Genomic DNA, 22,333 nt, shown 5'->3' on the forward strand with positions numbered 1-22,333 from the left:
TCTCATTGGTTTATACTGACTCTACATCTCCCCTCCTCCACTCGTGTGGATATCTATCCCAAAGTCCAACCCCCACATTTCTCATTTCAGGAAGAAGCGGATCTAACGTTGTGCTCGCCACTACTGCCATTAATGTTTCAACGTTTATAAAAATTTCGTAACATCTGGTCGTGAGCCAAATCGCGTTTTCTATGTAGTCTACAGCCGTCCGGACCAACTGTCTATCCCGGTTTAAGACCAGAAAACATGGACTGGACAGTGAGCAGTCGGGCCCTGTTGTGGTGCATTTTGGCGTTGCTTTGCTGCGCTGGTCTCCCACAAAAGGTAAGAGGGCTAACTGGATAAGCTAGCTTAAGTTAGATAATATTGGCTCGGTGTTGCTCGTTAAACTACTCTTTTGACCTAACACTGATTTTTCTGCCTTCAGAGGTACAAGTATTAGTGGTCCAAGCTAAAAATATTAGTTATTCAGTGAGGCTTTCATGCTGTCTGTATGCTGCGTGCTTTCTGGTCATGACAGAAGTAAGCTAACGTTAGCTTGAAAAGTGCTTGTTAAGTTTTGAGCTTCAAATATCCTGCAGTTAAATGAAGCAACATTGAATTGTCAACGTACATTATTTCCAATTCATCAGTCAAGCAGGTCGGGCCAAGGAGACCTGTTATAACAGGGTATGAAACTATATTTGCCATTTGCTATCAGCAACTTCAGCAGGTGAGAATTAGGAAAAAATGTGTGCTAGTGGACTAGGAGATATTCTGCTATGTGTATATGTGTTAAGCTCATGTTTATTGATTAGAGGCCCTAGTGTTATTTCATCAACACCCCCGAAATATATCAGAATAGTATGAGCAAAGTAGTGAATTTAATAAAAGCCATGTCGTTATCATACTAGGTCATCGGAACAGTATACCTGACGCATTGTGTTGATGTTGTGCGGGCTTAGTCAGATATTAATATTTATAGCTTATATGGTTAATGTAACACTTGTTCTCTGCTTGCCAAGCAATATCAGTGTCAATAAAAAATCACTGATTATTTCTGTGCCCTGCTTGGTGCAAGGTGACGGGTCAGTGTGAAAGTGAAAATTGTTTTTTGTTGTTGTTGTTGTTGTGCTGACTGGTAGATGTCAGTGGACAGAGTCTGTTTTCTGGGCAACTTCAACTTTTGATTCCAAATGAAATGAGACTAAGACAGAAATACACAGGAAATGCATAATAGACACTTTCAGTAGGTTCTTTCCCAACAGTACACTCATTTAGATCAGACTTAAAGAAAAGCTTAATACAAGAAAGTAGCTGTCTCTGCGCTGAGGTAAAGACTATCTGTCATCCACCGAAGCTTTAAACTGTATAAAAACCTTCCCTTCTGTTGGTAAGATCTCAAGAGACATCTGAAAGCAGCAGGACAGATTCAGTAATGCTCCATCTGTAGTCTCTAATTTGAAAAGTTCTACGTCGCCAAAGCACAGTGTGGTTATACTTGATTGTCTTTTGTGGTTACCTTGATCAAATCATGCATTACCTGCACCAGAGCAATGCACAACCAGCACACAAACATATGTGCTGCTTATGACTAGGTATTATCAGATTAATTGCAATGCGACCTGATCCAGCAAAAGTATGAAAACACCAAGAACCCTGTGCTGAAATCAAACTGTTGTTTTCTTCACTTTTTACCACTAACAGGATATGGATTTTATAGTATTTAGTTGCTGACACAAAAAGTGAGCTAGCTAACTTGTTGAAGCTGAGCCAGATCCGGATGAGTCCAACGAGTCGTTTGGGATTTATCTTAACTTACCTGGAAAGTTGAGTAGGAGATTGCAACATGGGGAAGTGACAATAAAACACTGCAGTGACGACTAACGGTTCTCTGGCGCCTTCCCAGTTTATACAGGAAGTCACAGAAATACTCGTTACATCAGATCCCATTGTAATAAAATGTTGTCAGAGTAATCTATCCAGCTTTCAACCAGTCTGTTTTAGTGAGCAATTTTCTAACATGATATATAGGCTATTTGTGGTAATCATGACAGCGTTTATTTCACCTCTATATTACTCAGTTATTTTGCAAATACATTTAGAATTAATTTTCATGTAAGCAACATATTGTATCGCCTACAGTCTGCCGACGACTACCTGTCAGTTAGAATGCCGACCATAAATCCGCTGCCACTCAGACTTGTTTGCTGGACCTGTTCACCTCAGACTCGTTCACATCTGTAATATTCAAAGGCTACAGAATTTTTTCAGCCTCCCTGGCTGATATAAGTTGCCATCAACCACACAACATTTATCCTGTTAACAACATAATACTTAATTGTACAGACTATTAAAGTCAAAATCTTTACAACTAAACAGTAAATGAAGAGTCTCTATAAGATGTATTTTTAGGTTGCTACTTGGGCTTTGGCAAACAGTGATCAACATATTATAGACCAACCATCTTATTGATTTTAATCAAGAAAATAACAGATACATGGATAATGAAAATAGTTTAGTTGCAGCTTTAATACAATGTCATGTTGTTCATCAAACATCTAAGCCAGTCGGCTCTTAGATCAGGGGACATCCAGGGTTCCTCCTCATGCACTGGGGTCTTGCGGTCGATGGAGAGTGACTCATGTGCCTACCTCTGAAAACCGCAGCTACTTTGATCTCATGAGGTTGTCGTTGCTTAAGTTTGCATGAGAAAGTCAGGATCGAGTCAGACAGGGATATAACCGGTGTGCCTTTTTGCAGCGATAGCTGGTGATTGATTCTGTGCAGGCCTGGCTCATCTTTAAGAAGTCTATTTGTTTGCAAGCTAGTTAACCACTTCAGCTAAGTAGCAGATTAAAGCAGCTTTATAATCCACTATCATGTCTTGGGGTCTTCTGTCAGCCTGTTGGACAGTCTGCTCGTGTTGTGAGGGTAAAAAAAGATAGGCCATCTATAGACTATGACATAAGTGTGTAAGTGTGCGTGTGTGACAGGGATATAAAAACGATGTAGGGAAAAGGCTCATTTTCTCTTTTGACTCTCGTCTTCACAATTGAGCTATTTTTAAGCTCGGTTGATTTTTCCGTTGTATGGAGGATGTGTAACTAAAAGCTAGCTAGCAGATCTACAGCTATTACTGTTTGTTTGGAGATGGTCTTCTCACATTATGCTCATGCCTCACTGCACACATCAGGCCCTTAATAACAACACTAATATTCCTTTAACTGACTTGAGATTAAAATGTGTTCCTCTGCTGTAGTTTGTCGCATTGATTGGTCACCACTTGGTCTGAACATTTGCCTATTACAATTTTCAAATTGCAGGAGGCACAATATTTGTTAGAGGTGAAATGTGTGCCAAAATACCGCTTTAAATTAAATATTGTCTTGCTGCAGAGATGTCCTGGCCTACACATCACATTCCACACACTTAAGAAAACATCTGTGTTTGGTACAGATCCTGCAAAAATCACACCATAATCATTTTAAAGTTTTTCAATGAAAATGAGAATAATGATGTAAAAACGATCATTTCCTGTAATGTCGCAAATCATATCACAGTTGCAATATCAGTCAAAATAATCGCAATTAGATATCTTTTACAAAATCATTCAGCTTAAGTCACCATTGCCACATTTTACTTCTTTAATTTTTATCTTATCACAACAGTAGATTGGCTGTGCTTTGACTGAGCGTGCATGAACGAGGGCAACACGTGACATCCTCTCCACTGCAGCAACAACATGCAGAGTGCAGCTGATAAAGACTGTGTTGACACTGCAAGTTGCTAAAATGTGTTTCCAGAGATCTCCACTTTGACTTTTGAATAATTATCTCCCCAATGGCAAACATTGGCATCTGTCTTACTCTAGTAAAATTCAACCCTCCTATTGATGTCTGAAGGAAATCAAACATCCTCAGGTCTATGTCATCTTTATACAGCCCCGAAGGAAAACTATTCATGACTACCTCCATGTAGGATTTAAAGACCGGTGGACAACAGATGTCTTAATAGACTTTTAAAACACGTTTGATAACTTGAACCTGTTGCTGCATTACGTGTCAAATGACTAGTGATAAATGACACCCAAGCAAGCTGCAAACAGACTGCTTATTGCTGCAGACATTGCTGCTACTGTTCCACTTTTCAGCAGAAACAATTAGTTTAGGCCACATTCTGCTTTGGCCTCCTTCCACTGCATGCATCTCACAGAGCAGCCTGAAGGGTCAGGCAACAAATGAAAATCTTTCTCTGTCACACACTCAGTAAGACAGCCAGACACGAGAAGATTTCATCAGAGTTGCAGACGATGCTAACAATCCATCTGGCCGTGTGTGTAATACAGCCACACACTTGTTGCTTATCGAGTCCCACCATGGTCTGTTTGTTTCCATCACAAAACTGGATGGGAACAATACAGCAGCTGCATTTCACTGTACAGCTGTTGTGTGAAAACACCAAGTGATGGTCAGTTGTTCGCCTCTCATATTTTCTCATCAGCTTTTAAGACCCGCTCAAGTCATTTGCACTCAATATCAGCCAATACTTATTGGAGCATCCCTGCCTCTTTCCCTTCTTCTGCTCCCTCAGTTGCCCTGGTGGGTGTGTGTGTCTGTGTATCTATCTTTAATCCAGTCTTTCTCCTGTGAAGAGACTGTCTGGCTCTCAGTATTTACTGTCTGTCCTCTAAGACAAGTGATTGCATTGTATTATTACAGCTTTTGCCCAGGTGCTCTGGTTTAGATCCTCACTCCCCTAACTATTGGTTAGATGTAATATTTCACTGGTTGACAACATATCAAGAGTTTCTGACAAAGGGGTGATGAATCAGGTGCACTTCTAAAGTGTTTGTGTACACTCAGTAGGAAAGCTGCCAATTACAGCCTGTCCTCTGTTTAGGTTGGTCTACCATGCAGTAGGTTGTGAAGCACAGTGACACACAGCCAGCTGCCAATGATATCATGAGCATTGTAGTCAATGTCCCTCTGAGCCATGTCTGGCCTCATTGCAGAAGGGAAAGTGGAGACCTCAGAACTTGCCAATACTTTGGTTTCGCCCAGTTCTGTAGTATTATGTAACCCACTTACGCAACAACTAAACATTTCTGTTTTACACACAGAATAAGGAAATGAAAGGGAATGCCCCAATCGTTCAGTCCTCTAAAAGAGTTTAATAACTCACCACCTCTGTCAATCTGTGCAGCCAGACATTGTAAAAAAGATGTCCATAAACCCCGACATTGTAAAATATCCAACTGTTGTCGAGTATCAGTTTGCATCCAAAACTAAGAGGCTAACAGATGTTTGGAAGGTCATTTGCTTATGAAACCAAGAACCCTGATGGAAGTTACGGGGGGCCCGAAAACAGATCAGTTATGATTCTCCCAGTACAGTTGTGTGATGCATGTGAGTTTGCAGCCCAGTGGGAACAGTCACAGGTGCACAATATTGACTCAAATGCTTGTATAGGATGTGAGATTACAGCAGGGGATCTGTAGGCAAATGTGGAAGGACCCAGTTTCCTTCTGCAGAGTGTGAAACTCTGAAAAACTCTGAAACTGAAAACATTTTAACATCACCTTCAGTTTGTGGGGTTGTTTTGGCCCTTGGTTTCTATCTGGCCAGTTAAAACATGTAAGTAGTTCCTCATTTTAAGTTTAAGATGAAAAACACTCATGGTGAATGTTGTAAAATTACTGTTTGCCCTGGCACTGTTCCTTTTTTATGGCGTTAGTGTTGTAAGGAATTGCGAGCTGTGTGACCAAGAGGAACGCCCTGAGTGACTCGGTGATGGTTGCATTTGCTCTTTACCACATACTCGACCACCAGCTCTGGTGGTTCTTGCGTCTAGCTTAAGGTCACTTCAACCCCCACCTTCTCTCTCCCTCATCAGAAGTGGCTAAATGCTGAGAAGAGTGTGTTAGTAATTATAGATTGGTAATCTGCATAATATGGAGGGGCTGTTTGCACCGCCTCCAGAGACATGTTCAGGGGGATTAGTCAGAGATGTTGATCAATACCGTCGTGGTTCAGCAGAAGAATGAGGTCTATCTAAGCTGTTTTGCTTTTCTTAGGCTCCTGTGGTAAAGATGACGGGTTTAGAGGTTAGATTGTCATCCTCAGATTTTTCATTCCCAGTCTCAAGTCAGTAAGAAATCCATTTAAAAAGTATGACATGGAAAGTAGTTTGTATATGTAATGTAATTTATTGTTAAAACATAAAAGATCGTTGATGAAAAGTTCTCCCAGCCTCCTTAACTCGCACTTCATGTCTACCAGTTGAATATAATTTGAAAGAACTGCTTATATCAGAGTACAAAGGTCGTGCTGAGTTCATGTGGTCTCCTTGGGTTTGGTGGGCAGTCATAGCTCTCAACCGACTTATTGGACATCCTCCTGCACCTTGGTGCCAAAAACTAGATGAAGCCCAGAGCTTGGTTATCAAAAGCAGCGTTTTTAAAATTCCATAGTGGGTGAGTAGAGCACACATCACCCACAGTGTTGTTAATTCTGGCATAAGCCAAGTCATGAGGCAGGGTCACTTAACTGCTGTTGTGGTTATGGGTTCAGTTGTTTGCACTGGATTGGCTGCAGTTTTTATTTGACTTCTCAGTTTCCTCTGACTGTATCAGTGTACTGCCTCTTTGTCACATGTATTGTCACTTCTGTCATCCAAGTGTTCTCATGTCTGTTCATGTCACCCATATTTGTGAGTGGGAGTACAGGGTTCTGGAAAGAGTGGTGCCCAATGCCCATATGGCCTGTCAGCCCACTATTCATCTGTGCATAGGAAAGTTGAAGCAGTTTCTACTCAGTTCATTGCGAAATCTGTTAAAAAACAAGCCATCCTTATAGGGTATGCTGCTTGGTTAACTGTAACTCTGAAGTTTAGAACATGCACACACACGTGCCCAGCCTCATGCTGGTTTTGTTTACCTGCCACCACGTTGCAACCCTGTACAACGATCCTGCCCCTAGTTACCTAGCCAGGCAGCCTCCTCCTAGTTTGCTCTTCAACTGTCATTGTAAGGTATTGATCTGAAGTGCATTTATTTGTAAAGCGGGCCATGGCTGCAGTTAGCACTCAGGCAACCCATCACCCCACCAACTATACTGGGGAAATGATGAAAACATGCCTCTCTTTCTACAACGCAGTAACATTTGTCAGACAGTTGCTCATTTCCTGCCTGATTTCTACTTGTCACTGTCTGAATAATTTCATTAGCATTCTGTAATGTTATTATATTACTTCTCTTTGGTTCAGGTGTATGTGAGGATAAGTAGTCTCTCAGTGATTAGTGACTGATGTTGTTATTCACAGCCTCAATGCAGGAGCACACATTTGGACCTAACCTTTTGGGTTTAAGTGGAAGCACACATGCTCACACATGCCTGCGTGCTAATGTCTGAGTTTAATGTTATCACCTTGATTTATGTGCATAATGAATAAGTTTGTCTGATATTTTGAGTAGAGATGTGATTGTATACCTCTCTTTGTTTTTTTGTGTTGTGTCCCTGTAGGGGTTTTGCAGCACAGTTTCCCTTCCTGAAAGCCTGCTCTTTGTGTCCACCCTGGATGGAAACCTGCATGCTGTTAGCAAGAAATCAGGCTCTATCAAATGGACTCTGAAAGAAGGTAAGAGGAGGGGACCAGAGTCGAGTGTGATTCACTGTCAAGTTTTTCTTTGTCTGCTTGTCTCGTAGGCATAGTTGCATTTGTAAAATAAAAACAAAGTGGGTTTGTGTGCTGCCACAGAGAAAACAATGAGATCCCATTGTGTTTTTTGAACCACAATGAGGTACTTTTGACATTTTCAGTCTTCATTTATGTCATGGAGAGTATGCCAGAACACAACAATAAGAGTGATTTTTAAAGAATTTAACAAAATTCTAAAAAAAAATTGTCCAGTTATATCCTTCAAAGTTTAAAGAATTGAACAAAATTTCCATAGGTGAAACTTTCTACTCTTCTAACTTTAACTCCTCTAATACTGACTTAATTACAGTGAATGATTTCAAGTCGTTGCTAGTTGATACCATATCCTGTCACTGCTACTTGGGTTTTATGATTATCCAAACTTGTGTATTGATTTGAACAGATGTGAACAAAATGGAGGCCACATTACCAAAATTTAAGACACAGGATTTGAACTTGCTACCATTCTTAATACTATACAAGAACTAAATCTGCTGTAAGTCATTCATATTTTCTAATGCTGTTTAAATATTTTTTGAGTGTAAACAGGGCATATATTTTAAATTATGATCACTTGAGAACCACAAAAAAGCCCCTTTTTCCTCGTTTATTGTTTCAATGCATATACTTGTAATATATTTTGTCAAAAAATACTGTTTTTGCTTTTTTATTGGTATTACTGAGTTATACAAAATGGTTTCTGAGATGAAATTTTATGTTCAGGCCATGCTTGAGTAAATGCTGTGAGATGTTCTGTTAGGCATGGAAACTGGGTAATTATTAACTGAAAGAGGGGCAAATATAGTCTGTAATCAAGGTCAGAATGGGCAAGGGTAAGTAACTTTGCTGTAGTATCACCTGCACATACAGCATGTGCTGTGATTAGCATGTTACTGTCGGCACTATACACTTTTTACAGTGTATACAGTTACATGAGATAAGATAGACTGAAGGGTTATCGGAAATAGTGTGCTGAAAATGTCTACTTTAGATTTTTATTGTTTTGTGTAGTTTTATCTAGTTATAGCATTCATTAGTTTTCTTGTTTGAAGAATTTCTCCTACTCTGTGAGAAGGAAAAATCAGTAAAATAAATCAGGTAAAATTACCCAGAACCCTAAAATAATCTCACATTTTTCATGAAAACAAGATTTTAAGAAACAGTAAAATTAAAGTGGTGTGGGCCTGCAAGTCCTGGATAGATCCACCTAATGGCCAAATCATTAATAATCACGGGCAGAGGCTGCTTCCTCCGCATCATCTGTTTTCCTGGAAGAACTGTTGAATATAAATTTGACCAGTTCTCCACCAGGCTTTGTACACACCTGTTGTTGTGTTCCAGTCAGGCAACCAAACACCGACAAAAATCCCAGCACAACTCAGCCCACATGTATGTCCTCTCACTGTTTGCTTGTCACTCTTTGTTGGCTTTGTGTACATGCATTTGTATTTCAGCCAATGAGTGTTAATGTCCCTCTGTGCAACATGGTAAACCATTGTTTTCTCACCACCTTCTGCAATTACATTTAATAATAAATATGGATGAGTCTTGAGCACAACAGTCATCAACCACCTTCAGGTAATCCTATGCAGACCCCACCCCCTTCCCCAGCTATTGTTGACCCTCTCTGACACCTCTACAGAGATCAGCACCATCTGGTCCACGCCCTGTATGTTCACACTGTTAGGAGGTGTGTGTTTTTATAGTAGCAACAGTTCGGGCCTCATGCTTTTACTCTTGGCTTAAAGAACCATTGTTGTGTTTTAACCTATTATTATCACTGACCATGTTTCAAATAGGTTTTTTTTTTCTTCAGATTTTTGAATGGTCAGTTATTCATGAAGGTATGAAAATCCACTTGCAGAGACTCTGAATGTGAAAAGTCTGCACTTCCTTAGCCTACAACACAACAGTAATATAACTTATAATGTAATAGCATAAAAAAGTTAAGACTAATGTTCATTGTGATGGATCACATACTGTATCTCAAGTTGATTTTCATCTTCTGCTGAACGGAAGCTGATCGCTGCCTAGAGGGTAGAACCCACTGTTGTACTTTTTTGGAAAATGGGAGGCAGTATTGTTAATGTATGACATTAGTAATAAAAGGGGTTCAAAATGCAAAAACTTGATGTGGTTCCTGGGAGGCATTTCAGGGAGAAAAATTAACAACTCACTCATTTATTTCCAATATTGAAATATAGAGTAAATTTTTTTTTTCAATGATTTAGGCTCATCAATCTCTTCTCAGCAACAGGTTAAAATGTTAAGTACTTTTTTTTTAAGAGGATGAGATCTAATATGAGCTCATTAAACAATCGCATACAATACCATAGCTGTTACCTGCCAGGCTCATTCATGAAGAGCAGTTAGCAGATATGACTGTTTGCCTCAGGGGAATCAGTTTTCATTTGGACTTTGTGTTCTTTGTGCGGTTGAATGTCATCAATGTTCATGCCATTTTCTTGCTCAACAACTACTGGCCATGGTTTCTATTGTCGGCTAATATTCTTGTCAGTCCTGACTTGTATCTTGTCTCCTGTTCTCTCCTCACAGATCCAGTTCTTCAGGTCCCCACACATGTGGCAGAGTATGTATCTTTTTGAGCTTTTTTTCCGCATGTGTGCATGTATGTTTCTTTGTGTGTTACACATGTCTGTGACAAAAGACGGTGAATGCAAATGGTTGTGGTAACCTGTTGAGCTTGTCTTATCTGACAGTCAAACTAATTGCTGACATAATCTCCTTTTACTGGTTGTTAGTGTGATGTTGTACCTTCTTTACTCTTTCCTGCAGACCAGCCTTTCTGCCTGACCCCAATGATGGCAGCCTGTATTCTCTTGGAGGAAAGAACAACGAAGGCCTCACAGTAAGAGAAAATAACTTTATCACAAACTATAATCTCTCCCCTTTTGTAAGAAACATCCCTTTCAGTTCCCTCTTCTACAGAAAAATGTTTTCTCTGAACATTTGTGTGTAAAAGTCATGCTGAAAGTAATGCACGCTCATTCTGCAAGACAATCCCCATAAGATATGTCTGATGATACGGTTATCTGATTTGAATTTGTGTGCTCAAACAGAAATTACCGTTCACTATTCCTGAGTTGGTCCACGCCTCTCCCTGTCGCAGTTCTGATGGAATCCTTTACATGGGTAAGGCTGATTTTCAATAAGAAATTAAGTATGTCTTTTGGTTAAACGCATGTTTGCTACACTCTACGTGTGTATCGACTGCTGTGACATTTGAATAAGTTGAGTGAGTGCAGTCCATGTCCCCATGTGTCTCCTCACCTTAATAAACCGGTGTTATCTGGCTTTAACAGAATACATAACCGTACCTTTCTATTCCACTCAACCTGCGGTCGTAGCTTGTGCTCTTTTGAATTTACAACAGTTAACAGGGGAAAGGTAATCTACCATAGTGACTGTGTCATTGTTCGAAGGGAAGCAGATGACATTTGCATCCTCGCAGTCATTATCAGTGTGGCTTTTGTTTTCATTCAACTGAAGCTGCAGCCAGCACAAAGCATAGCGGAGATACAAAGGCTGCAGCCTGAAATTCTCTCTTTAAATCAGTCCATGTATGAGAGTTTGTAGGATTTCTTAGGCTAGATCATCCTCCCTCCTCAGCTGGTTTCTCTGAATCCTAGCAGCTGTGACCTGATTTTGTTGTTTTTGTACTCATCTATAATAGCTATGATTAGGGTATTACTGACACTCCCTGCACTGACAAAACAGATGAGATGCCGGTACAAAGAGGCCATGGGTTGTTCATTCAGTGTTATAATGGTAACACCCATCACTATGAAGGTTAAATGGTTGCATGTTGTTTTGCTTGCTTGTTATTGTACACCACGCACCTTTTTGGTCATTTAACAATTCTGTTTAGATAGCCCAAAATTACAAATATGTCTCAGAGGGTTTTACGTACTTTTACTCTGCACTTTCTACCATAAAACCCCTGATTCAGATAAGGAAAATACCACAAAAAAACCTTCAACAGGAAAAAAGAGAGAAACCTCACAGAAAAACCCTCTTCCTGGGTGGACCGATATGCAATAGGTGTCACATTTACAGATTAGTCAGAAGTGCCAGTAGTAGAAACACAATGATAATGATAACACAATAAATATCAAATGTAACAAGTTTCTTAAATGTTTAATATTAAACAGAAATACATATGCAAAAGCAATATAAATGGTTTAATCATGGCAGAGATAAGTCATTTTGTTTGTGTTTTTGTAGGTAAGAAGCAAGACTTGTGGTATGTGGTGGACTTGCTGACTGGTGAGAAACAGCAGACGCTGACTTCCTCCTTTGCTGAGATGCTGTGTCCCTCTTCATCTCTGCTCTATCTGGGACGCACAGGTAAAAACAAAAACAACCCTGCAACACAAGTTCAGCTATTACAACTGACATTTGTTGCTCACCTGGCCAGCCTTATCTCGGTGAGATTATCAGTTTGCATTGCAGCCCATCCCATTCAATTGTTGATCTCATCTGGCTAATCGGTAGGCCTATTTGTCTTGCCTACTCTAAACCGAAAGTGTTGGCAAACCTTTATTTTCCTTCTGCTCATCTCTACTGATGTCCCCACCCGCCTTAACAAGACCACCAGCAGTGTTTAAGCCTGGAGAAGCAGGGGTAATTGTAGACAATGTCCTAGAGCGTGAATCTTGCTATTATCCCTTAACTTGGTGTCAAGTCAAAGCTCACTTTGTCACCCAACATCAGTATTTAGGTTCAGTTTTCCATTCTTTGAGTCCCACCTTTTGAAGAAGAAGAAATCCAACACTGCTTTGCATTTACGCCCAGAAATGGATACGCCACACAGTTTCAGTGTCCCAAGCCTGTCCATGTTACATAAGGAAAGCAAAACAATACAAATATTTTTTTTTCCCTGTGTGGATAAGTTCTCCTTGTTCATCTTCTTGTTAGAGTACACCATCACTATGTATGACACCAAAAGCAGAGAGCTGCGCTGGAATGCCACCTATTCTGACTACGCCTCCACCCTTCCTGATGATGACACCAAATACAGTAAGACTCTTAGACACTCTGGTTCTATTGTAGCTTAAATTTCTGACAGACAATTCCAATTACTCATCTGTTCATTGGTCTTCCCCACAGAGATGGCTCACTTTGTGTCCAATGGTGATGGACTCGTGGTGACTGTGGACAGCGAATCTGGAGACGTTCAGTGGGTGCAGAACTATAACTCTCCGGTGGTGGCCATGTATATCTGGCAGCGCGAGGGCCTCCGTAAAGTTCCCCATACTAATGTGGCAGTGGAAACCCTACGTTACCTCACTTTCATGTCTGGAGAAGTTGGCCGCATCACCCAGTGGAAGTACCCATTTCCCAAAGAGAAGAAGCCCAAGAATAAGTTCATGTAAGCCAACTGACATCAGCAAAATTATTTAAAATGATTCATCTGGTTTCTAAAGTCTGTCATACTTTTGAATACCATCCAGAGAACAAACATTAGCCAAACACTTTTAAACATGTCAGAGCCTTTAGTACTTATTAATCATAGGTTCCTAAATTACTAAAGGGTGAGATCAAAACGTACTTTATTTATTTAAGATTGCTTCATGTTGGGATGGAGTTGGGTCTAGACATGTAATATCTAACAAGTGAGTGCAGATTGGCCTTGTTTCACCGCTGGTTTCACACTGCAGCACGTTTTATTTTTACATACTGTGTTCACACCTGCTCTTGCTGGAAAGAACAAATAGGACTTTCAGTGGTTGATCCACTGTGAAAGTTTAGACTATTTAGGGAGGTGATGGAGAACTGTTCTTCTCCATTTTGAATCTATAATGGTACATTTACTCAAGATCGTGTGCTGTCACACTTCTGTTTAGCATTAAACAGACATAGTGTAATGTATTTTCACAAGTGAACAAGCCATTTCTTAACTATGCTTTTCCTCTTTTCAGGGCCACATTGTATGTGGGTAAATACTCTACCAGTCTGTATGCTTCTCCCTCTCTGGTGCACGATGGAGTCACTGTGGTGGTGAGTGACAGTTGTATATCTTGATTTAAGCAAAACACAGTCCTTATCACCAAGACATGAACATAATACATGCATGTTTACTTCTAAAATATTTGCAAGTTTTGTATTTACTTACACATTTATCATCTTGTTACATCAGTGTTCATTTTTGGTTAATAGTTTCCTGGTATGCGCGTGTGTGTGTGTGTGTGTGTGTGTGTGTGTGTGTGTGTGTGTGTGTGTGTGTGTGTGTGTGTGGAGTAAGTAGAATACTGTTTTTAGAAGACTACACTTGATTTTTTTTTTCTTTGAGGCATCTGACAGGAAATGTATCTGAATTCCTTAAATATTTGTGTGTGTGTGTGTGTCTGTGTGTGTACGCGCAGCCTCGTGGCAGCACCTTCCCCATGCTGGAGGGTCCTGACAGCCAGGAGACTGAAGAGGACAAGGAGTGTGTCATCACACCTAGCACCAGTGTCAAGTTCAACGCTGCACTCAGAGAGCGAAACCGTATCAACTTCATGAGGAACTACCTGCTTCTCATAGGTATTTCAGTAGTACATAAACAATGATATCAGGTCTAAACTATCAACTCTGAGTAAGGAGACCTTCCGTGGTACAGTGAGGGAGAAACCTCCAGGGGCAGCACCTAAAAAGGGAGGAAATTTTAGTTTCACCAACAATTCACACAATACGGTCTGACATCAGTAAAGATGATTACTGTAAAATGATTACTGTGTGTTTCACTCTCATTTCTGTTCACTGCATTTTGAAGTCCAGGGCCTTAAATGGTCCACTGCACTTTGAGTAACTGCGTTGCAATAAGTTTATTTAGTAAAGCACCTTTCACAGAAATAAAATATAAGCCACAAGATATAAGTTAAAGAAAAAACATACAAACAAAAACAAAGACAACAAGGTACACCAAAAGAAACTGCTAGACATCAAGTTGAGACAAAGGCCAATTTGAAAAGATGGGTCTTAAGTTGCTTTTTAAAAGCTCCTACAGAGACTGCAGACTGTATGTCTAAAGAAAGACAGTCCCATAGTGTTGGAGCTGCTACTTCAAAGGCATGTTCACCTTTTGTTTTCAGTCGAGAGTGAGGGACAGTCAGTAGGCCCTGGTCAGGAGACCTAAGCGATCTTATGGTGATATAGGATGGAGAAGGTCACAGATCTACTCAGATGCCTGTCCATGCAGGGCTCTATATGTGTAAACAAGAACCTTAAAATGACTCCTAAACCTGATGGGAAGCCAATATAAAGAACATAAAATGGGTGTGATGTGAGTCGTCCTGCTGTACCTGGTTAACAGCCTTGCAGCAGCATTCTGGACCATTTGTACTGAGACTGCCCTCTGCTGGATGATAAAATGAGTAGAAGTTTAACAATATATAGTATTTACTGTTAATTTAAACACAAAACATGTAAATATCTTGACTGCAATAAATGTTTGGTTCAGATGTACATCTATGATTTTGCAGCTGTTGCTGATGATTAATGAGTTCACTCTCCATTTCAGGTCATCATGAGACACCTCCTGAAGCTCACACCAAGATCCTGGAGAAGTTCCCAGACAGCTTTCCTCGCAATCAAGGCAATGTCATCCCACCTACCACTGACAAGAAAGTAGAGGAGGTCTGTGTGTGTGTCAGTGTGTGTCCCATGATTTATTTTAATATATTTGTCAGATATACCCAAGCATCTGTGCAGATTTTCTCACCCTGTCCTCACTTCTTTGGCCCCCCACTGTTCTCTTCATGTTGCAGAAGGTGAACGATAGTGGTATGGATGACGGCCCCCCTACTCCTCTGCCTGAAACATCAATCCAAGAACCCGGGGCCAGTGGTCGCATTGTGCGGCCAGAGGCCCCTGTGGATTCTATGCTAAAGGACATGGCCACCATCATCTTCTCCACTTTCCTCCTGGCTGGCTGGGTGGCCTTTGTTATTACCTACCCTAAGGCAAGTCAAACATCACCACCTAGTGGACTGTTGAGTAGCTGCCTCTACCTAATGTTAACAGATAACATTTCATGTGGAGAAACAAGATTAAAAGGCTCAAATCCACTTGCAACTAGCGCTCATACATTCCACATCAAACAACTATACTGACAACTTTACAAAAAGAAGAGTTTTGTTATTCTAAGATTTTTAGACATAATGTTCTCTGTTACTGCAGAGTGTGCACAAGCAGCAGCAGCTGCAGCACCTGGAGTTCCAGAGACAGATGGAGGAGAGGTTGGAGCTGCTCCAGAGGCAGCAGCCGTTCCCCCCTGCAGACGTAGGCCTGGGTTTGGCCTCAGACGGTGACTACCTGGAGGTGGCACACACCCGCTCTGAATGCTCAGACCACAGCAGCCCCAATGTCACCCCCCGTGCTTCCAACCACTCCAATCTGTCCGTGTCTGAGCTGGGCAGCTCTGCCAATGAACATGAAGATGGAGGTAAAGATGGAGAAATTAAAAATATTTTCACACTCTTTCTTTGCGCTTATTCAGCACTTCAATGAACAGTTATAACCCAGTTTTCACTGAAATTATATATTTCTTTTTAGAAGAGGACTCCAATATTGTCAGAGTGGGCAATATAACTTTCCACCCCAAAGAGGTCTTGGGTCATGGTGCTGAGGGCACCATTGTGTACAAGTAAGTCGACTAGTCAACAATTATTCATGATAATTTTAATTTAATTAGTAAAACACTGAAGAAATATCCCTACATCACGATGTTGCATTTCCATCGTTCCTCCACAAGGGGTCAGTTTGACAACCGTCCTGTGGCAGTCAAGAGAATTCTCCCAGAGTGCTTCAGCTTTGCAGACCGGGAGGTTCAGCTGCTGAGGGAGTCAGACGAGCATCCAAATGTCATCCGATACTTCTGCACTGAGAGGGACCGTCAGTTCCAGTACATTGCCATTGAGCTGTGTGCCGCCTCACTTCAAGAGGTACTGAATGGCTCAGAACACTTGAACACTTATTTCTTACCTGAGTGTGTACAGGCATAATTACTTTTTTAGGTGTCTTGGGAAACTTAGTTCCTTGTCTGCAAGTAAAAGGGCTTTGTAAGCAAAATTAATTAGCTCCAGTATTTTGCTCATTTTAATTGATGTTTCCACAATGATGCATTACTTTTTTGTGTAGTCAGCATGCTGTTGTTCTGTGGGTTTAACTGTACCATGTGATTTTGTGAAGTTTGGTTATAAGCAATAAGTGGAGGAAAATAGTCAGGATTCCTTCATGTCATGCGTCATTATTTATACAGCACAAAAACACTACAAGAAAGGAACATAACTTCAACCAAAATGACACAGCCTGTTATATTTATCGGACTGCACTGACTGCAATCTTCCATCTCTAGTATGTGGAGAGGCAGGATTTTGACCGTCATGGACTAGAGCCAGTTATGCTGCTTCAGCAGACCATGTCAGGACTGGCCCATCTGCACTCTCTCAACATAGGTATCTATCACTGAATATTAAACCACTTTCACATTCTCATAACCCATAAATATCTACACCCCAAAAGCAACAGCTTTTTTTTTTTGCCTTACCTTCATACTCTCCCTCCAGTCCACAGAGACCTCAAGCCCCACAACATCCTGGTGTCCATGCCCAACGCCCACGGTCGGGTGCGAGCCATGATCTCTGACTTTGGCCTGTGTAAGAAGTTGGCGGTGGGCCGCCATAGTTTCAGCAGAAGGTCTGGGGTGCCAGGCACTGAGGGCTGGATCGCCCCTGAGGTTCTCAGTGAGGACTGTAAAGACAACCCGGTGAGTTCAAAGGACAGTAGCAGCTCTCTCATGGAATTCATTAAGGAAACATATAGAAATTTTTTTTCTTTTTGCAAAAGTGTGCAACTATCTTATTTAGAAGTCTGATAAAACTATGACAAAAATAAGCTGCAGTTGATGAAACAATAGAGCCATCAAAGGAGCTTTTACCCAAATGTTACCCAGTTTTTACAGAATATAATCTTCAAACTGTCCATTGGGTGACTGTGGGACCTGAAGGAGCAAGAAATTTGAAAGATTAAACATTAAAATAAAAAAATAGATTAAAAGTTTAAGAAAAGTTGACAAAACTCACTGTGTGACCTCACAATACCTGTGATAATTTGACAACCAAAACATTTGTCCTTTATGGGGCTCACAGCATCTGATGTAAGTGACTCCTGAGAGTAGGGACATTTTAGGTTGTTGTAGCCATTTGTAATAGGCAGCATAACCACAACCTAATTTACTAAAAAAAACAACGTTGGCATATATTACTTGATACTTTGTATTATTTGTGGTGTTAAATGTTCTCTTTTTTATATGTTTCACACTGACCTTCCTCTATCCTTTTACTCCTTGTGTCCCTTTTAGACCTGTGCTGTTGATATCTTCTCTGCTGGATGTGTGTTCTACTACGTGGTGTCTCAGGGTAGCCACCCTTTCGGTAAATCTTTGCAGAGGCAAGCAAACATCCTACTTGGCACATACAGCCTCGACCATCTGCAAACTGACAAACATGGTGAGGACTAAACTTGTGGTTTTATTATCTCAGATGACTGATTAAGTACAACAATAGGAAAGAAGTTGCTCTGTTATGTAGATTATTAGGTGCAGTAGAAAGGGTTTGGTACAGTTTTGATGGCAGAAATAACAGTTTTTATTAAGTGAATAAAATGTATTTGTGAACAATTGTCATGAACAGCATGTTTTTTATCATTGACTCTACTAGGGGACATTGTAGCCAGAGATCTAATAGAGCAGATGTTGAGCATGGAGCCCCACAGGAGGCCTTCAGCAGAGAGTGTTCTCAAACACCCTTTCTTCTGGAGTCTGGAGAAGGAGCTGCAGTTCTTTCAGGTTAGTCATTTTTCACTCATATGAAAATGCATTTCTTTTGTAATAAAGTGCAGTTAAAGTTCCTGTAGTGATCATATGTTTTAGTTTTACTGACATGTGGTTATAGGTAAGATTGTTCAAACCACATCCTTATGCAGTTGCTGCCAGTCAGTGCACTGTGCTGTTACAGACTAGTGCACACACACGCCTTCCTCTAAATTGCATTAATCTGTATGTATGCTCTGTTTGCTTGTATCACTGATACATGTTTCCAACCAAAACTTATTCAGATTTTAATGTGATGCCATGTAGTCTGTATTGGACTAGATTAAAAGCTGATTCTTAGCAATATCTAAAAAGCTCTGAATGCTTGTAGGATATACTGAATGCTTGTAGGATATATGAGGATCATCTCCTTTGGTTGACTCAATCCTTACAGACAAATCAAAGCTTGCTGATGCAATCCATTAGTAGCCATTATTAGTCATGTCTAATAATTCTATTATAGTAGACTGTACTTGCACCTTGATTCATGCAAATGGGACTCATTCATGGTTAAAATAAGTTTTTGTGTATGATAATGTTCTGAATTACAATAAGACCATAATAAGAAAAGGCATATTAGTTGAAATTAAATCTTTTTTTTTTTTTCACTTTTTTGTGGTTGCTTGCAGGATGTGAGCGACAGAATAGAAAAGGAACCGCTGGACGGACCAATAGTGAGACAGCTGGAGAGAGGGGGGAGGGCTGTTGTCAAGGGTGACTGGAGAGAGCATATCACTGTGCCACTGCAGACAGGTATGAGACCAACTAAAGTGTACACAACATGTTAAATACAAGCTCCTGGAGCCACTTTTTGTAAAATAGTTTTTGTTTCTCATGCTGCTTCAAACTTAGGGTTTTAGTATTGCACTGTTTCAGTTAACAGCTAGTTGGAGAAATGTTTTGCCCCACAAGCATGATGTACATTCAGAGTTGCACTGAATGTATTAGCTGTGTCCTGTTACCAGGAAATATTGCAGTTTCTGACTCTGGCTGTCGCTTCCTGTCAGCATTGCCACCCAATGTGTATCACAACCTCATGTAATTTTCTTGAACAGGTTGTCATTGGAACTTGCAGACTGATAAAAGTGATATTATGCGACTAAAGTATGTGTCATATTACAACAGCGTAGTATAAAAGTACACTCAAACAGCTACCTTTTTTATTTAAAAAAAATAAAAATAAAACAACTAATTATTTCAAACTTTCCAAAATTTTTTGACTGTTTCAATTGTTTCAAGTATCTAAGATATCAGATGTTATTTTGTTCAAACATTAAAAATCATCCACTGAACCTCTCTGTTTTATATTTTCTAAATTGCACTGATTGGTCTGATTCTTTAGTTGCTGCATAAAAAGGCAGATGTATAATTTCTTGCCTTCTTATTTACTAGTTGGTGGTTAATGAGCAAGGATTCATTCTGTGGGTGATGCATGCCGTTTTGTGTCTTTTGTTTGCAGATCTGCGGAAATTCCGCTCTTATAAGGGTGGGTCAGTCAGAGACCTCCTTCGTGCAATGAGAAACAAGGTAAGAGTGTATTTTAATGACTATGATAAATTGTGTTAAGTGAAACTAATTTCTACAGTCAGCCTTACGGTCTGTGCTCCCTCAACAGAAACACCATTACAGGGAGTTGCCCGCTGAGGTCCAGGAGACTCTGGGCTCCATCCCTGATGACTTTGTCTCCTACTTCACCTCCCGCTTCCCCCACCTGCTGATGCACACCTACCTGGCCATGCGGACCTGTGCCCCTGAGAGGCCATTCCTGCCTTACTACTCCACTGCAGAGCAGATTGCAAAAACACAGGCTCAGTACACACACATCGGGCCACAAAGACAAAATGAGCCATGCACTCAACACCTGCCAACAAACACATCACAACCCCAGGAATCCACACATTCATCACAACCAGTGCAGGAGTCGACACCTGCTGAATCAGTGCCCTCTACATCACCAGATGAGCCTGTATCTTCACACTCGCCAGTTCAGACAGTGCAGCCAGCAGAGCCAGAACTGTGCACACAGACTGACTTGCACTGTCAGACACTTGCCTCAGAGTCAACTACAGTTCCTCTCACACAAACAGGATCCAGTCAGTCTGAAATGCACACGCTGCCAGATCCTCTCACACTGGACAATGAACCAGTGTGAACCGGACCAGAGTCAGGTGGACCCAGCACAGACGGGGAGCATTGCCTTAAAGAGTGGACACCAAGTGGGGCTCAGTTGCTGTGCCGTGTGCTGGTGAGGACCAGGCCTGCAGTGCCTGGGATCCACTGCCTAGCATAGCAGCTGCACCCTGAATTAAGTGCCTTCTGCTCACCTGGGTTAAAATGTTCCCCGACAGAACCGTCCACAAGTCTGTCTCTGCCTTGAAGAGGTCAGATAACCAACATGGCATTGTTGGACATTATCTTGTAGCTGGACTGAGCAAAGAGAATTTTTTTATTATTATTTTATAATGGCATGTCCAAAATAGTGTTTGTCCCAAAAATCTCTGGCCTCTATTGTGGGAAACATTGTGTGGATGTTATTGAACACTTGGGTAGTTTTATTGTGCAATGTTGTATTTCTCAGTGAGCCTGTTCACTGCACAGATACTGTATGTATATTTTTGTATAGACCGATTCAGAATTTGGATCATTGATGATAAATCATTTAATGTGGCCAATGTGCCTTTTTTTAAAAATATCACTGTGCTGTATGGGTACAGATCTTTAAAATTAACTATGCTAAATGTGCTTGATTCCAGTTAATGCTGCTAGACTGCTTCTCTTTTTGTCAATCAAGACTTTATCGTGCTGACTCGGTAAGAGTGGGCTGTTCCAAAGGGTGTTCAGGTAAGCATCTGAATACTGTAGGTAATTTTAGCCTCATTTGATTATGTAGTCAAATATGAGTTTAGAGGTCAGGCTGCAGAACGCTCATGTATATGAACTTTTCAAGGGTGTCAAAGTGAAGTTAATGACTTGCACATTAAATTCTATTTTTTTTATACTAAGATTGTGTTTGTTCATTGATCTTGATGCATCTCAGTATGGAATATTTATCAAGGCTCAGTGCCTCAAAGAAAATGTAACACTTTTATTATTGTACATTAAAAAAATATGTCTTCATTTAACTGTAGCTGGTATGCACTCCAGTCTGTGTTAGGTCAGGTGCTCCAACCAATGTTAACTGTAGCAACAGTATGTGTCTGTTAATTAAATGTTTTGGAGCATTGTTAAGCACAATCAGGCCACTGACAAAAAGGACCTTTACAGAGTTATAGTGTATCTAAAACCAGACTCACAGATCAGGATATAAACCACCTACAATGCAATTTAGCCAGAAAGTAACAATTAAAGAAACACTCAAACATGATGGGAAATATGTTTGCTTACCATCAGAGGAGGAGATCAATACCAGTCTTATTTCTGTGCATTCAGGACAGAGAGGTTTGGGGATGTGGTGACATAACTTTGATCTAATGGAGAAGTGGAGGGATTACACATCTCATCTGAAATGAAAGCACTTTGAGATCCCTCAGAAGAAGCTACAGGAAGTTTTTGGGAAATGAAAAGTTTGGTTTACACTGTACCCTTCTACCACCACAACCGTGCCAGGGATATTATAAGAAACTCAAAATTGGATGACTGGGAAGTTACAATGCAATATGAACACAAACAACAGGTTTCTGTAATTTAGAGCAATAGACTCAGATGTCACCATTTGGCTTTTTTTGCTCCTTACTGTATGCTTGTAGGACAGCTTGCAACTTAGCAGCTGTGCATCTTACACAT

The 22,333-nt window shown here is 40.6% G+C and overlaps 1 protein-coding gene across 1 annotated transcript; it reads left to right on the forward strand.

Moving 5' to 3' along the window:
• Positions 1-60: 60 nt before the first annotated feature.
• ern1 (endoplasmic reticulum to nucleus signaling 1) lies at positions 61-21,548 on the forward strand. Its single transcript, XM_067615927.1, has 22 exons — positions 61-324; positions 7,503-7,617; positions 10,234-10,267; positions 10,474-10,546; positions 10,758-10,830; positions 11,923-12,045; positions 12,616-12,717; positions 12,808-13,069; positions 13,620-13,698; positions 14,064-14,223; positions 15,200-15,315; positions 15,447-15,641; positions 15,859-16,123; positions 16,234-16,324; positions 16,433-16,622; positions 17,036-17,135; positions 17,247-17,446; positions 18,041-18,188; positions 18,399-18,526; positions 19,180-19,303; positions 20,010-20,077; positions 20,166-21,548. The coding sequence occupies exons 1-22, from the start codon at positions 247-249 to the stop codon at positions 20,700-20,702; spliced, it is 3,261 nt and encodes a 1,086-aa protein (XP_067472028.1). The 5' UTR covers positions 61-246; the 3' UTR covers positions 20,703-21,548.
• Positions 21,549-22,333: the final 785 nt, after the last annotated feature.

This window comes from Thunnus thynnus, chromosome 17 (assembly GCF_963924715.1).
Source record: "Thunnus thynnus chromosome 17, fThuThy2.1, whole genome shotgun sequence".
Lineage (NCBI taxonomy): Eukaryota > Metazoa > Chordata > Actinopteri > Scombriformes > Scombridae > Thunnus > Thunnus thynnus.